Source organism: Cervus canadensis, chromosome 29 (assembly GCF_019320065.1).
Source record: "Cervus canadensis isolate Bull #8, Minnesota chromosome 29, ASM1932006v1, whole genome shotgun sequence".
Classification (NCBI taxonomy): Eukaryota; Metazoa; Chordata; class Mammalia; order Artiodactyla; family Cervidae; genus Cervus; species Cervus canadensis.
In genome coordinates this window covers 3,158,198-3,175,173 of record NC_057414.1, presented here as the reverse complement: position 1 = coordinate 3,175,173, position 16,976 = coordinate 3,158,198, and the positions used below count along the sequence as shown (strand labels likewise).

Below are 16,976 nucleotides of genomic sequence, written 5' to 3'. Positions count from 1 at the left end.
ATACTTCACTGAATTAGTTGGAAGAATGTGCGTGCATGCTCAGTTGTGTCCAGCTCTTTACGATCCTATGTAGTGTGCCAGCCCTGTCCATGGGATTGTCCAGGCGAGAATACTGGAATGTGTTGCCATTTCCTACTCCAGGGACTCTAAATAAACACATCCACTAGCTGTGGAGATGCCGGGGATTGAATCCAGGGCCTCATACATGCAAAACATGTAACTAATTGGAAGGACGAGAACATTAAAATGGTCTACATAATCATGATTCTAATTGTATCAAAGTATACACACAGAATCTGGATGGTGGTGTAAAATACTAATGGTTGCAGGGTGGGAATAGGAGTGTATTTTTCATTTTCTGTGTCCAGTTTTCCACTGGACAGGGAGCAAGTTTTCTGCTCATCTAATTCTATTTCAGGACAACCTTCTGCCTCCTGAAGAAAAGCAATGAAAGAATCCCAAAGAAAGGCAATGCCAAAGAATGCTCAAACTACCGCACAACTGCACTCCTCTCACAGGCTAGTAAAGTAATGCTCAAAATTCTCCAAGCCAGGCTTCAACAGTATGTAAACTGTGAACTTCCAGATGTTCAAGCTGAATTTAGAAAAGGCAGAGGAACCAGAGATCCAATTGCCAACATCTGCTGGAACATCGAAAAAGCAAGAGAGGTCCAGAAAAACATCTACTTCTGCTTTATTGACTATGCTAAAGCCTTTGACTGTGTGGATTACAATAAACCATGGAAAATTCTTCAAGAGATGGGAATACCAGACTACTTTACCTGCCCCCTGAGAAATCTGTATGCAGGTCAAGAAGCAACAGTTAGAACCAGACATGGGACAACAGACTGGTTCCAAATCGGGAAAGGAGTACGTTAAGGCTGTATATTGTCACCCTGCTTATTTAACTTACATGCAGAGTACATCATGTGAAATTCTGGGCTGGATGAAGCACAAGCTGGAATCAAGATTGCTGGGAGAAATATCAATAATTTCAGATATGCAGATGACACCACTCTTATGGCAGAAAGCGAAGAAGAACTAAAGATCCTCTTGATGAAAGTGAAAGAGGAGAGTGAAAATGTTGGCTTAAAACTTGACATTCAGAAAACAAAGATCATGGCATCTGGTCCCATCACTTCATGGCAAATAGATGGGGAAACAATGGAAACAGTGAGAGACTATCTTTTTGGGGCTCCAAAATCACTGCAGATGGTGACTGCAACCATGAAATTAAAAGACACTTGCTCCTTGGAAGAAAAGCTATGACCAACCTAGACAGCATATTAAAAAGCAGAGACATTACTTTGTCAACAAAGGTCCATCTGGTCAAAGCTACGATTTTCCCAGTAGTCATATAAGGATGTGAGAGTTGGACTATAAAGAAAGCTGAGCGCCAAAGAATTGATGCTTTTGAACAGTGGTGCTGGAGAAGACTCTTGAGAGTCCCTTGGACAGCAGGGAGATCCAACCAGTCAATCTTAAAGGAAATCAGTCCTGAATATTCATTGGAAGGACTGATGCTGAAGCTGAAACTCCAATACTTTGGCCACCTGATGGGAAGAACTGACTCATTGGAAAAGACCCTGATGCTGGGAAAGATCGAAGGCAGGAGAAGGGGATGACAGAGGATGAGATGGTTGGATGGCATCACCGATGCAATTGACATGAGTTTGAAGTAAACTCTGGGAGTTGGTGGTGGACAGGGAGGCCTGGCGTGCTGCAGTTCACGGGGTCACAAAGAGTCGGACACAACTGAGCGACAGAACTGAACTAAACTCTGCCTCCTGAAAGGAGATGTACAAAGCATACGACACCAGGTGGCGCCAAAGGTATTTCATCAGAGGTCCTCTCAAAGACCCTGCCTTCTTGATGGAGCTTTTCCTTCTTGGATGTCAAGTATCTTTGTGGTTAAACCTGCGGCTGAACAACAGCTTACCTGCAGAAATTCAGTGCTGGATGGAGAGCATGACATGCAACAATGGTACGGATGAGGAAACCGAGGCCAGAGAAGGACAGTGGCTTCCCAGGTCAGTCACCAACTTGGAAGTAAAGCAGGTAAACCTGGGGTGCTGTTTCTGCCCCTCTCCTGGTCTATGCAGCTCAGACAGCCTTTCCTGACTCTGAAACCTCAGAGTCAGCAGCAGTGGCCTCCTGGGGTTTCCCTGGGGGAGACCTGAGAAGCAGGTGCTAGTGGAGGTGGAGGGAAGTGAACTCCGGTCATGGATGTAAGTGTTCAGCTGTGACTCTGGAAGTGGCGGAAGACACAAAAGCTCGGGAAATCTGATAGAAAAGAGTCCAAAATGTCCAAAGGATACAATGGCAGCCTCTCCTAATTGATTGCTCTCACCGTGACCTTGGCTCTGTGCTACGTATATGCTTGCCTGCATTTATTTGTTCATTTATTCTTTACAACAACTCTAGGAAATAGGTACTACTGAGCTCCCCTCCTTTTTCCCCCTCTCAGAAATGGAAAGGGAATTTCAGGAAAATAAGAACAGCCAGGAGAGAAGTGAATTCTCTGACCACTAGGTCTATAAAACCTCAGCCTCCTGTCCATACACTTTGCCTTTCCTCCTGTTACATGGATGAATGATCCCTGCTCCCAGTTAAAGCCCCCTCCAGGTGTGGACTGGCCCCTACCATGTTTACCTACTCCAGGAATTTGTTTTGTAATTCTCTTCCCACACGCCTCTGCCCCTCCCCCCACACATCCTCAACTGCTCCCTTTCTAGTGGACCATTGCCATCAGCATACAAATACGTCATCAAGTTGCCATCCTTAAAAAGCCTCTTCTTGACCCTATGTCATTGCCACCCCATATTTTTGTAGTTGTTGCTGTTGTTTAGTCGCTGAGTCATGTCCACCTCTTTTGTGATCCCATGGACTATAGCCTGCCAGGCTCCTCTATTCATGGGATTTCTCAGGCAAGAATACTGGAGTGAGTTACCATTTCCTTTTTCAGGGGATCTTCGTGACTCAGAGAGTGAACCCATGTCTCCTGCGTTGGCAGGTGAGGGTCTTTACCACTTAGCCACCAGGGAAGCCCACCCTGTCTCTTTTTAGCCATATTCCCTTTATAGCCAAGTTCCTTCATAGAGCTTAATATACTCATTGTTGGCTTTCCTGGTGGCTCAGATGGTAAAGAATCTGCCTACAATGTAGCAGACCTGTGTCTGATCCCTGGGTCGGGAAGATCCCTGGAGAAGGAAATGGCAACCCACTCCAGTATTCTTGCCTGGGAAATCCCATGGACAGAGGAGCCTGGCGGGCTACAGTGCGTGGAGTTGCAAAGAGTCAGACATGACAGCGACCAACACTTTCATGCTCATGGTCTGCATTTCCTTTCTTCTTGGTCTCCCTGAAACCCAGTCCCATCAAGAGACCCTCCTGTCTCGATGCCACCAGTACCTCCCCCTTGTCAAGTTCAGGGTCAGTCCTCAGCCCTCCTCCTCCTTGACTTTTCATTACCATTTGACACCGGTGTTTACTCTTTCCTATGGGACACTCTGCACGTGGCTTCTGGAACCTCATGGTCACTGGCTCCCTTGCTGGCTACTTCTCATTCTCCTTTCTGGCATCTTCCTCCGAGGACATCCTCTGGAGAGGCCAGGGACCCTAATCACAGTCGAGAACTCAAGAAGGAAAACAGCAGTTCTCAAATCCTGTACTAGAAAGTTTGGCAAATATAGTCATCTCCATCATTAACTTTCATTTAAGTTTCATAAAGTTTCATTAAAGTTAATGAGGAGGAGGGTCTTGGGTTATGCATTAAGGATTTAAAAACAGAGAGGAAGGAAGCTGCTTAGCTTTCTGGAAGCAATCACCTAGAGAAGCCTGGGGGGCCAGGGTTGTGTTAGAACATCACTTATGCCCACACACGCCTGCAATGTGGGAGACCTGGGTTTGATCCCTGGGTGGGGAAGATCCCCTGGAGAAGGGAAAGGCTACCTACTCCAGTATTCTGGTCTGGAGGATTCCACGGACAGAGGAGCCTGGTGGGCTACAGTCCATGCGGTCACAAAGAGTCGGACACGACTGAGTGACTTTCAGTAGGGGGAGGGGCAGCAGACCCCTGAGAGCTGGAAACAGCCCCCCGGGTGTCCTGGAAGCAGGGCAGACCAGCTGGACAGACGTCAGAGCTGGGCCGTTCCACCCCCTCTGCCCCTTTCCCACCGTCCCCGCACCTGAGTCTGGGGTATTTTGCAATATTGTGCCAAGTGGGTGACCACTGCCCAATGTCACTCCTGGGCTCCTGGTGAAGGGTGGGGTCATCTTGGGGACTGTGGGACAGGTTTGGCCCTGGGCGGGGTATCCTGGGGGGAAAGGGGCTGAGGTTTGAGTCTTAAGGACAAAGAGAAATTAGCCAAGAGCAGAAGAGAGTTCCAGGCAGAGGGACCAGAACATTCAGAATTGCAGAGTTGGCAGAAAACTCATGGAACTGAGGAATTCAGCAGGCTGCAGAAACAGGGTGGATGTGGACAGTGGAGAGAGGCGAGGTGGAACCCCGCCTCCCTTCTTGGCTCCCCCTGTCCAGGGCTCACACTGGTCCCTCTCCCCGCTCCCGTCAAAGACGCTCTGTTTTGGGTCTCAACCTTTCCTCCCTCCCTCACTTCTTTGTTGGGAGCCTACAGTTCACCAGGTGTTTCAGTATTTGGTACCAGGACAGTCTCCGGTTACATGCCCGATCCTGCTTCTACATCACTACAGCCCTTACGATAACCTGGGTGCCATAAACAGAGGGAGTGGCGGTGGGAACATTTAACAGCGGATCAGCAGAGTGTCCGTCCAGCCAGAACCGATGCTCACCTTAGCAAAGCATCCTGGCCTTTCTGGCAGTCCTGGCTGAGTGCCTTTCATGGCTGTGAATACGATCATGTTCCTTTTACAGCTAAGGAAAAGAGGACTGTGAGGAGTTAAGCCAGTCGGCCAAAGTCCCAAAGCAGAAGAGTTGGGGATTTCGACCTAGGCTTGTCTTGGAAATACAGCTCAGGAGTAGAGCATCCGACAGCAGACCCAGGCTTGTCTGAATCCAGCGTCTGATGGTTAAGCACTCTGGCTCACAGATGAAAATTTGAAAGCTTGAGGGCTGATGATGGCCCGACATACACTGCAGACCCCCTGACCAGCCATCTGCTCTCAGGAACGTGGCAGGTCTAGAGGGCAGGGAAGGTCCAAAGAGGACTGCCAGGGCGGGGGGACGTTTTGGAGCTGACAAGCCAGCTGGGCTTTCCTGGGTCCAGCCCACACCATGTGGGCAGCCAGCCATGGAGCCAGGGGCCCGTGCTCACCAGGCCAGCAGCCTCCTGGAGCTGGCTTCTTGGGAAGGACACAGCTGGTCAGTCCCCGCGGCGTGACCATTCCCATCGCTGTTCCCCTTCTAGGTCTCCCTCCTCTGCTAAGAGTAGGGATGCTTCTCTGATCCCAGCTGAAACAACAAAAGTCACCTGAGCCGCTGCCCTTTCCAGAAATTCCTGACGAGGCTGCCAGCGAGTGAGTCAGCGCTGGGGCGGCCCTGCTCGCTGAGAACCAGCCCGGGGTGGAGGAGGCCTTCCACCAGCCCGAGTGGGGAGCAGGCTGAAAGAGACATGCATCCCTGGGGGGCCCTTGACCTGCTGTGCTGGGGCTCCAGACGCCCCGCCATGTGGCTGGCCACATTGGTTGGTGACTCCCAGCAGCGTGGAGCAGCGCGGGCCGGCTGGGAGACGGCTCCAATCTTCTGCTCAGCACCAAGCTGGGCCCTGCCCTCCTGGAGGGCAGACCTGTGGCCTTTACTCATATCTTCTCTGACTCCACGGAGGACGTGAGGCTGGGCTGCTGTTCCTTTTGTTGACTTAAAAAATATTCATGACTTAAAAGTTGGGAGTTAGGTTTTATCTGGTGGGAAGTTTTAGGACTTCAAGCCTGGGAAGACAGCATCTCAACTGGCCCTGAGACAACTGCTCTGAGGAGCTGGCAGTGGGAGGTTAGAGGGGGAGAGGAGCCAGGTTACCTAGAAATTTGCCACAAAGGGCAGGTAATCTGAACGTCAAAAGTATTTTTGTGAATTCAAGAAAACCAGGTATCTCAGGTTAAGGAATCTAGCACTTTCCTATGTATAGAAAGACCCAAGAGTCTGGGCTCCCTGAAGCCATTCCTGTCACAGGTATCTCAGCTGTGGGCCAGGATTCTGCATTTTCTCACATCCTGAGCTCCCCTGAGCTCACTGTAGGGGGTGGCTGCAGCCTGATGGCTCTTAGATCACAGGTATTCTTCTCCTTCCTCAGTGCCCTTGGCTGCTGCTGCTGATGCTAAGTCGCTTCAGTCGTGTCCGACTCTGTGTGACGCCCACCAGGCTCCTCTGTCCCTGGGATTCTCCAGGCAAGAATACTGGAATGGGTTGCCATTTCCTTCTCCAATGCATGCATGCATGCTAAGTTGGTTCAGTTGTGTCTGACTCCATGCAACCCTATGGACAGCAGCCCACCAGGCTCCTCCGTCCACAGGATTCTCTTGACAAGAACACTGGAGTGGGCTGCCGTTTCCTTCTCCCCCGAGTGCCCTGGGGGCTCACTAGTTCACACGGAGGACTGCTGCTGCATTCGCTGATGACTGTGACATCCTTGTTTACCGATACGGCAGGAAACATTCCACTTCTCGATTTCATTCCACTTCTCGATTTCACGTGGGCAGCCTGGTCCCAGCCCAAGACATTATGGGATTCCAGAAGATTCTGACCACGCATCCTGCTAGGGGCCTGTCCCCAGTGACCACACGGGACACGCCTGTGGTGTTGGTTTACCACTGTGATTCCTTCCACCCTCCCTCCCCACTTTCTCCCTGCTACTGCTGCTGCTGCTAAGTTGCTTCAGTCATGTCCGACTCTGTGCGACCCCATAGATGGCAGCCCACCAGGCTCCCCCGTCCCTGGGATTTTCCAGGCAAGAACACTGGAGTGGGTTACCATTTCCTTCTCCAATGCATGAAAGTGAAAAGTGAAAGTGAAGTCACTCAGTCGTGTCCGACTCTTAGCGACCCCATGGACTGCAGCCCACCAGGCTCCTCCGTCCATGGGATTTTCCGGCAAGAGTACTGGAGTGGGTTGCCATTGCCTTCTCCACCACTTTCTCCCAACCCTCTCCAATTCTGTGAGTGCAGGTATCCCTTTCCATTTTTGAATAGATGCTTTTGAACTGTGGTGTTGGAGAAGACCATTAAGAGTCCCTTGGACTGCAAGGAGATCCAACCAGTCCATCCTGAATGAGATCAGTCCTGGGTTTTCATTGGAAGGACTGATGCTGAAGCTGAAACTACAATACTTTGGCCACCTCATGCGAAGAGCTCACTCATTGGAAAAGACCCTGATGCTGGGAGGGACTGGGGGCAGGAGGAGAAGGGGAAGACAGAGGAAGAGATGGTTGGATGGCATCACCGACTCAATGGACATGAGTTTGAGTAAACTCCAGGAGCTGGTGATGGACAGGGAGCCCTGGCGTGCTGTAGTCCATGGGGCTGCAAGGAGTCGGACATGACTGAGCGACTGAACTGAACTGATGTAGTTACAGGTTTCTTTTTACTTTTTATTTGCAAGGAAAGGGAGGCAGTTCTTCCATGTTGCCCCATTAGCCCCAGGACTCCTCACTGGTCTTCTAACCACTCATTCAGCAGTGACAGTGCATAGCACAAGCTTCGGTCCTGGCCCATCACTCACCAGCTGGTGACTGAGTGAGCCCGTCCCTCTCCCCAGGCCCGCTGCTGGGGTGTGGGGACTGTGAGCCTCAAAAAGAGAGGATGGGGAAGGTGAGAAGAACAGTGACACCCACAGTGATGTGGGGTTTGGAACATAAACCTCGGCAAAGAGGCTTTCCAGCTCACCCATGGTGGGCACAGGCAGCCTGACTGCTCAGAGAGACAGCGGAGAATTCCGGCTGAGAAACAGTTAGGTTCTACCTACCGGATGAGCTTCCCAGGTGGCGCTAGTGTTAAAGAACCCACCTGCCAGTGCAGGAGATGGGGGTTCCATACCTGGGTTGGGAAGATCCCCTGGAGGAGGCCACGGCAACCCACTCCAGTATATTTGCCTGGAGAATGCCATGGACAGAGGAGCCTGGTGGGCTGCAGTCCATGGGGTCACAAATAGTCAGACACGACTGAAGCGACTTAGCACGCATGCACGCACTTACTGACTAGCACAGGGAACTCTACTCAATGCTCTATGGTGACCTAGGGAAGGAAATCCAAAACAGAGGGACTATATTGGCTCAGGTGGTAAAGAATCTGCCTGTAATGCAAGAGACTAGGGTTGGATCCCTGGATCAGGAAGATCCCCTGGAGAAGAGAATGGCTGCCCACTCCAGTATTCTGGCCTGGAGGATTCCACGGACAGAGAAGCCTGGAGGACTACAGTCCACGGGGTTGAAAACAGTCAGACACGACTCACCAACTTGACACTTTCGCTTTCATAGCTGATTCACGTTGCTGTATGGTAGAAACTATCACAACACTCTAAAGCAACTATACTCCAATAAAAATTAAAAAAAAAAAAGAAATAACCTGGTTCTAGAAATGGCAACCCACTGCAGTATTCGTGCCTGGAAAATTGCATGGACAGAGGAGCCTGGTGGGCCACAGTGCTTGGGGTCGCAAAGAGCTGGACACGACTGAGTGACCGAGTACACAGCACAGTCCCAGCTCTATGTCAGGCTGAGGGACCTGGAGCAGCACGCTCACCAGTGACGTGGACAACCGTGTCCGCTCGCCCTGCAGACGGAAGGCGGGTGAGCCTAGGAAGCTGTGAGGCCGTGTGGATGGAAAACACTTGTCGAGCCTACAGTTCTCTGTGTGTGTGTGTATGTGTGTGTGTGTGTGTGTGCACACTTAGAGCCTGCTCCACCAGCTGTGCTTGCCCACGATGGCTTGCTTTCCACTTCTGCCCTCTGGCCTGGGCAGCCGAGGGCCCAGGTGGATGATGGCTGTCCTGCTGCCGGCTCACGGGCGAGGGTGTGACCTGGGAGCTGGTCAGGGGCTGGCAGGCAGGTGCTTCCTCCCGGGCTGCACGCACACCCTGCCCGCCGGGCCAGCATCGAGGGGACCGCTGTTCCCGGACTGCGCCGTGGTCTGCACAGCGCCCCGCTTGTCCAGGGCGGGCCAGGCTGGCACTGCCAACGCCTGTCCCCAGCCCGGGGGATGGGGTGGGGGCAGGCTGGGGGTGCGGTCACCATGCCCCAGCGTTCCCTTTCTGGGGCTCCCCTCTCTGGACACCTACTCTTCCAGCACTGTGTGTGTGTGTGTGTGTGTGTGTGTGTATACACACACATTTTTGGGGTTTTTTTTGCTTGTTGGGTCTTCGTTGCTATGCACAGGCTTTTTCTGGTTTCGGAGAGCAAGGGCTACACTTGAGCTGCAATGTCTGGCTTCTCTTATTGTGCAGCACGGCTCTAGGGTCAGGCAGTTGCCCCATGTGGGCTCCGAAGTTTTGGCTTGCGGATTCCAGAACACAGGTTCAATAGGTGTGGTGCACGGGCTTAGCTGGGCATGTGGGATGCTCCTGAATCAGGGATCGGACTGGCATCCCTCGCATTTTGAGGTGGATTTTTAACCATTGGACCAGCAGTGAAGCACCCGTGACCACCATAATTTCATCTGAACCAACTGTGCTAATCTGCCTCTTAAAAATGTATGAAAGTGAAAAAGTGAAAGTGTTAGTTGCTCAGTCGTGTCTGTTTCTTTATGACCCCATGGACTGTAGCCTGCCAGGCTCCTCTGTCCATGGGATTCTCCAGGTAAGAATACTGGAGTGGGTTGCCATTCCCTTCTCCAGAGGATCTTCCCAATCCAGGGAGTGAACCTGGATTTCCTACATTGCAGGCAGATTCTTTACCATCTGAACCACCAGGGAAGCCCCCTCAAAATATGGAACGCCTCACAAATTTGCATGTCATTCTTGACCAATGCAAAAAAAGATCATAAATCATATTTCTTTAGCCCTCAATGTGGACCACAGGGAAGAAAGAGGCATTTGGTTTTGTGATATGAATACAAAATCTGGGTGGGCGATTATGAACTTGGAATTTAGAGTCCAAATGCCTGGGTTCAAATTTCAACTCTACACTTACTGGTTATGAACATTAGTTATTCTGTCTGTGCTTCTGTTATTTCATTTACAAGACAGGGTTGGTAATACATGGTAGGATTAACATGTAAAGTGCTTAGAACCATGCTTGATGTATAATGAGTATTTGGCTCTAATCCTTAGCTATTTCTGACTAGGCTTGACTCCACCTAGGTTTCTCTATCTCGTTTGAAGAAAAGTTGGGACCTCTTTGGGCCCCATCTGCAAGATGCTGGCCCATCTTTAAGTCCCAGGGGCCAATACCTGTCCCCCACCAACTTGTTCATATTACCTGACATTTGAAAAGTTCCTCGGTTTGAGAAGATCTTGCTTGCCAAACTTCATTTGTTAAATAATAACCTACAAGTCATCAAGGTTTCCATCCGGCTTCATGAAATACTAGGAACAGCTGGCCATGCTCCTTATTGAGAAATCCTGGATGAGGTGAGATAAGCCCGGAGGGACCACCCCTCCCACTCCAGCCACATGCTGGCATTGCCACAGCAGGAAGCAAGTGCCTTCAGATACTTCTAGCTCACTGAACAGGGAACCAAGGCTACTCTGAATGAGAAGATGCTCTTGGAGTGTTCCAGGGCTATCACCGTGAAAGGCGCTCATTCCAGCCAAGTTACACTGTTGTTGTTTAGTCACTAAGTCGTGTCCGACTCTTTTGCGACCCCCTGGACTATAGTCCACCAGGCTCCTCTGTCCATGGGATTTCCCAGATAAGAATACTGGAGTGGGTTGCTGTTTCCTCCTCCAGGGGATCTTCCTGACCCAGGGATCGAACTTATGTCTCCTGCTTGGCAGGCAGATTCTTTACCACTGAGTCGCAGGGGAAGCCGCCAGCCAAATTAAGGGAAAGCCTTATCCTGCTTCCCTGACAGTGATACACTGCGTGCTCAGAAATTCCAACAGTGAGTTGTGGCCCGGCAAGGCCATTTTTATGGCGGCTGATGCTTGGGTCTGATGAGTCCTAAATCATAGCATTGTTGAAAATATCTTTCATGTCCCTAACCACCTAATTCTTATTTTCCTCTGAAACAGTAATGTTGTCCATTTTACAGACGAGGAAACTGAGGCTTAGCAAAGTTACAGGATGTGCTGAAGGTCACAGAGCTAAGAATTAGCCAAGTGGGAGTCGAATCTAGATTTATTACTCTGTCTTAAACAGCTGCTGGCAGTAAACTGGCTCTCAGGTGGCCCCGCCCCACCCTGGCACCCAGGTGAGCCTTGTGAGGCCTCAGTCCCGAGCGGCTTTGTCAGGCTGGGTGGACACCTACCTTGGATGTCATCGTTGAACATGCAGTACTTGTTGCGGTATTTGTTGAGAAGGCGGAAGGCATTGGCATTGGCAAAGTCCTCAAACTGGATGAGGCAATTTATTCCAAACCTGTGGGGAGGGAGAGGAAAGGGCACGTGATTGCCTCCTCGAGCTGGTCCCTGGCAGACGTCAGCCTGCACTGGGGAGGGGGAGGTGCAGGCCAGGGGGTGAGGGCACGGCTCACTCACGGGGTGTGTGCCACGTGGCGGGCTCCTGGACTTCTGGCTCTGCCCGCCCCACGATGGAGGAGGGTGGGGAAGGCAGAGGGCAGGGGTATGGGAGCTGGAGGCCAGCCAAGCCCATATCATTGTGTCTAATGTGGGCTGGTGGGCTTCCCTGGGGGCTCAGTGGTAAAGGATCCGCCTGCCAACGCAGGAGACGAGAGTTTGATCCCTGGGTCAGGAAGATCCCCTGGAGAAGGGCATGGCTACCCACTCCTGTATTCTTGCCTGGAGAATTCCATGGACAGAGGAGCCTGGCAGGCTACAGTCCACGGGTTCGCAAAGAGTCAGATAGCACTGAACGACTAAGCACGCTGCCTTATTTAAAATCTACACTAGAATTGCCTCCTAGATTCCAAGGTCAGGAAGACGGTCGTGTTTCCTAAAAAACGACTGGCCTGGTGACCGGCGCTTCCTGTTAGCATTGTGTCAGGAAGCCGAGAGCTATCTCCTGCCCTTCACGGCAGGCTCCCTCAGCCGAGGCTCCCTGCACACGCCTTCTCCGGACTCCATTCTGGCTCTTGGATCCTGCCTTTTTGGGGGTTGTGTTGTGTCTCTCCTTGGAGTCTTTCTGGAAGCAAGTGTGAAGTGAATTGTTAAAAATGACTTAAGCCATGAGCCAAAACAGATGTCATCTCATGGGTCAATTTGTGACTGACAGCATCTGCAGTCACGTTCATTGAGAAAAAGTGCCCTGATTGATCAGTACTGGGGTGTCTGAGCTTGAGGGCGGGAGACATGCCTGCTATTCCCAGTCGTGTGAACTGGAGGCCTGGGATCAGCTTGGGACCAGCTGTGCAAAGAAAGACGTCTGCCCTTGTGCACACGTGGTGGGCGTCCTGTGCTGGCAATGTGTGTGTCTGATGAGGCTGGGGGCTGTGCTGGGGGCGGAACACACTGTTTCCAACCTCAGAATTCTGTGCATGGCTTATCCTTTTCTTTTTTCCAGAAAATTTACCCACTTTATTAACACATTGCAATTTATCATGTGTGCATGTGTGCTCAGTCACTTCAGTCATGTCCAACTCTTTGTGACCCCGTGGACTGTAGCCCGTCAGGCTCTTCTGTCCATGGGATTCTCCAGGCAAGAATACTGGAGTTGGGTTGACATGGTCTCCTCCAGGGGATCTTCCCGACCCAGAGATCGAACTCGGGTCTCTTGCTACATGGGCAGGCGAGTTCTCCAGCACTACCACCACCTGGGAAGCCCACATTGTACCATCTTATGTAGAGAACACTGAAAATACAAGTTACTTTGTAAAACCAAAGGCAAACACGGAATCCAAAGATAAGCTGTTTTACACAATAGACCCTTATCCTGTAGCTAGTATTAAATCTTAAATACCTACTTTAGGAACCACAAACTGCCGGAATACAGAAAGGCCACCCCAAACACAGCAATCTAAACAGATGAAAAGGTGGAGAAATACTCAGCAGGTAAAGGAACATGATAAATGCCCACCAAACCAAACAAAAGAGGAGGAGATAGGGAGTCTACCTGAAAAAGAATTCAGAACAATGATAGTAAAAATGATCCAAAATCTTGAAAACAAAGTAGAGTTACAGATAAATAGCCTGGAGACAAGGACTGAGAAGATGCAAGAAATGTTTAACAAGGACCTAGAAGAAATAAAAGAGTCCATCAATAATTAAATACCCACTTCTTTTGGTAAAATGATTAATCTACATACTCCTTAATTACATGTGCATTACAAACACGGCTCAGTAATTTTCAGAAACTGTTTCTGAAGAGGCTTGTTCTGAAAGGAAGTGCACAACGAGAAAAGGGAGAAAGCAAAAATAAGAACAGTAGAAATGCGTGCTCCTACCACGGTCCTTCCAGAAACTTAGTGAGTTGGGGCTGTTGCTGGGGGATCTGGAGACAGGTTCACGTTATGGAGCCCAAACGGTGAGGTGCTCACTTGCCACTGTCCGTCAGGAGGGTCGGAGGCTGGTGGGCCTCACCTGGCGCGGCCGCTGCAACCGAGTGGTCACTTCACCTCTGTGTTATGCCTCAGGTTTCTGTCTGTCGACAGACACCATAATATCTATCTGGCCAACTCTGGTGGGCTGTTGTGAGGGTTCAAAGCTGGGGTGACTTTTTTATTTGCTCATTTTTGGCTGCGGTGGGTCTTTGCTGCTGTTTTGGCTGGGTTGGGTCTAGCTGCGGTGGGCGGGGGATTCTCTAGGTGTGGTGTTTGGGCTTCACACCGTGGGGGTCTCTCCTGGTGCAGAGCTCGGGGTCTGCGGCCCAGGCCCAGCGGCTGTGGTGAGCAGGCTCAGTTTCCGCGCAGCATGTGGGATCTTCCTGGACCAGGGATCATGCCCACGTCTTCTGCACTGGGAGGCAGATTCTTTAACCCCTGAGTCACCAGGGGAGCCCTGGGGGCGAGTTTCGCTTTTTTAATTTATTAAAATTTTATCTTTGGCCACATGCAGGATCTTGGTTTCCTGAGCGGGAATTGAAGTCCCTGTAGGTGATTTTTACATTGTAAGGTGCTAAACGTGTGTTGCCCTGACCACAATTCTTATTCCCCATCACAGAGCAAGTGCTGGTGGGGGCAGGGGTGGGGAGCTTGCCGTGTCTCCTGACTCATCATCCCTCTTCTCCTTGTACATTGAATATAAATAGTTAAAAAAAAAAAAAAGCCCTTCGCGGCATAATTATAATGCTATGCTCGCCAAACCAAAATTTACTGTGAATTTTTGCTCAGGGTGTGAATTTCAAGTATTTGGATGGGGACCGGGGAACAGAATGTCTTTGGTGGCTGGTGACATTTTGATATATAGTGTCCTCACAAGATTCCCAGTGTTGCTCCCCCACTAGCCTGGAGCTAAAATGCCGAAAAGGTCAGACGACAAAACACATTCTCCTTTCTCTCCCATCTCTCTTTCACACACACAAACACAATCTGACCTTTAAGCAACCCCCCTCTTAGGTTAAAAAAATAAGGCAAGGATTAGAAATAAATGCCTGGGTTCAGTACATTATTCCTCTTTCATGTCAAATTAAGTTTCACATAAAAGAAACTTCCCAGGCAGCAATCTGATGAGATATAGGGTAAAATCTCATTCATTCAGGTCACTTTAATCTAACTTGGAATTGGGCAAAAGGCTATGTGAATTGTTCATCCAGTAAACTAGTTTCAGAGTTCCTGGACCTCCTTGGATTTAAGGGCCTCCAGGGACCCTGTCCTCCGTGGATACCATCCCCATGGCCACTCCCTGGACCTTTCGTCACCAGGAGCAACTTTCACACTGCCTGGATCAGCCTCTGACCACAGCCTTCCCTTTCACCTCCCTCACTGCCACTATGCCTGTTCTTCATCTCCCGGGAGACCTGTGGGCCTGTTACCATTTTCCCTAGTCCTGCAGTTGTTGTGGCATGTTGGCTTAGTCACTCCGCGGTATGGGGGATCTTAGTTGCCTAACCAAGGATCCAACCTGCGTCCCCCGCATTGCAAGGCAGATTCTTAACCACTGAAAGACCAGGGGAGTCCCCGCCAACTTGTTAAACTGATTACAAGCCAATTAAGAGCAAAAACACAATTTCAAAGTGAAGATTTAAAAAGCTTAAGTGGCAAAAGCACTTCTCTCAGTTCCTCCATGTAGATCCAAATACAGGTAATGGACCATCATACCAATTTCAATGTTAATGATAATATTCATGAAAATACTTCTACCAACATCAGAGGTAACAAAAACAGCTAATGGTTACAGATGGAGCTGGGCATCTGGTTGAGTTCTTTACAAGCATTATCTCAATTAATCTTCCCACGACCACATGTAGTAGGTATCCTTTCAGAGAAGGAATTCTGAGCTACAGGATGGACATTTACTTGCCCTGGGGCTATTTATTCTCCTACAATTGGAAAATGGTGGAGCTGCAATCTGAACCCGGCTCTATCTGACTCCAGAACAGTTTAGTTTTCACAGCAATATGATTTTTGTAAAAGATAAAGTAGATGTTAGATTTATTTTGACAACGAACTGGGGAACAGGAAAATTGTGTTCTCTTTCTGACATAAACTCTGAGTTTTGGGTGAGTCCATTTATCTTTGGTTCTCAGTTTCTGTTCTGAGAGCCTTGGGGAAAGAACCAGGAGCTACTTAACAATGGGTTGGAATAGATACACCAGGAGCTTCACTCAGGTGGTTAAGTCGGGCGGTCTGACCATTCCTGCTCAGAGTCACATGTGACAGAACACCATTGTTCCTGAGTCTTTTTTGAGCTGAGTCACAGCAGACCAGCCCCGTGAGCAGGCCCCAGGCAGCCACCGTCCAGGTTGTAGGGCTGGGTCTGCAGGAGCCCCTCCACGGCCCCCGCTCAGACCCCCTGCTCAGGGCCCCGGGCAGTTTCCTGATTTTGGTGCTGGCAGCACGTCACTGGCCTTCCACCCTGCCAGAAGCTGCCCCTCACCGGGGTGGCAGTGGTGTGTCTGTCCCCTTCTGCGTTTGTGAACTCTTCACCCTGAAGCCCTGGCAGGGACTGAGGAACGTCTGATGCTTCTCAGGGGAGAATTCCTGCGATGGAGAAACAGGTGCGTCCCCAAGCCACACACAGAGCTGCCCAGACTCCTCCACCCTGGGGACTTCACTGGGAAATGGCCTTGGTGCTGCCAGGGAAGGCACGCTAAGGCCGGGGCTCATTTAAAGACACAAGGCTGATGGGTGGATGTTACAAGCGTTCTTCCCTCCAGCCCTCAGGTAAGAGGGAGGCTAAAAATGGCAGCTTGCCCCTGGGAGCCCTAGGGAGCTGAATGCCACAGTGAGAGGGGACCACGCCAGGGCCCACCGAGCTGGGGCCACCACCTGGGCTGTGGGCTCAGGAGATTCTCAGGCGGCTGCTCCCCCTCCCCCCGAGCCGACCAAAGTCGGCTGGAGGGATGTGGTGAGGGCCAAACATTCCAGGGGCTGCAGACCCGGTTTCTTTGCTCCGTAGGTCAGGACCTGCCGTTCTTTCAAACACCTGGGTCTGACCTCTTTCGGGCCTGAACAAACACAGGGGACCTGGGAAGAGCAGGTGGATTTGCTCAGCCTGCCCCCAAATAGAATGACTAAAACCTACCCCTCACATTTCCATGGGAGCCCATTCCATGCCCCTAACAAAACACACACACACACACACACACACACACACACACACACACACAAGACTCCCCAGTGGAGTGCACTCGCAGGACATCAGTTACTCACCGGGGAAAGCTATTTCTCTGTTTATTTATTAATTCCTTCCAGGAATTAGAGCTGGCAGAATCACGAAAGTGCTAGATCTTGGTTTCTATTTTACCCAATCCATTAAATTCTAGTCCCTTGAGATGCTCTCAGAAAGAGGTTACATGG

General features: G+C 50.5%; 1 protein-coding gene across 4 annotated transcripts in view; it reads right to left on the bottom strand.

Moving 5' to 3' along the window:
• The window catches only part of ME3 (malic enzyme 3), a 219,841-nt gene that overhangs the window by 13,135 nt on the left and 189,730 nt on the right, over positions 1-16,976 (bottom strand). For all 4 annotated transcript variants that reach the window (XM_043451455.1, XM_043451452.1, XM_043451453.1 and 1 more), the window contains one exon: positions 11,373-11,482. In XM_043451455.1, coding sequence (XP_043307390.1) covers positions 11,373-11,482 — 110 coding nt within the window. The remainder of the gene's footprint in view (positions 1-11,372; positions 11,483-16,976) is intronic.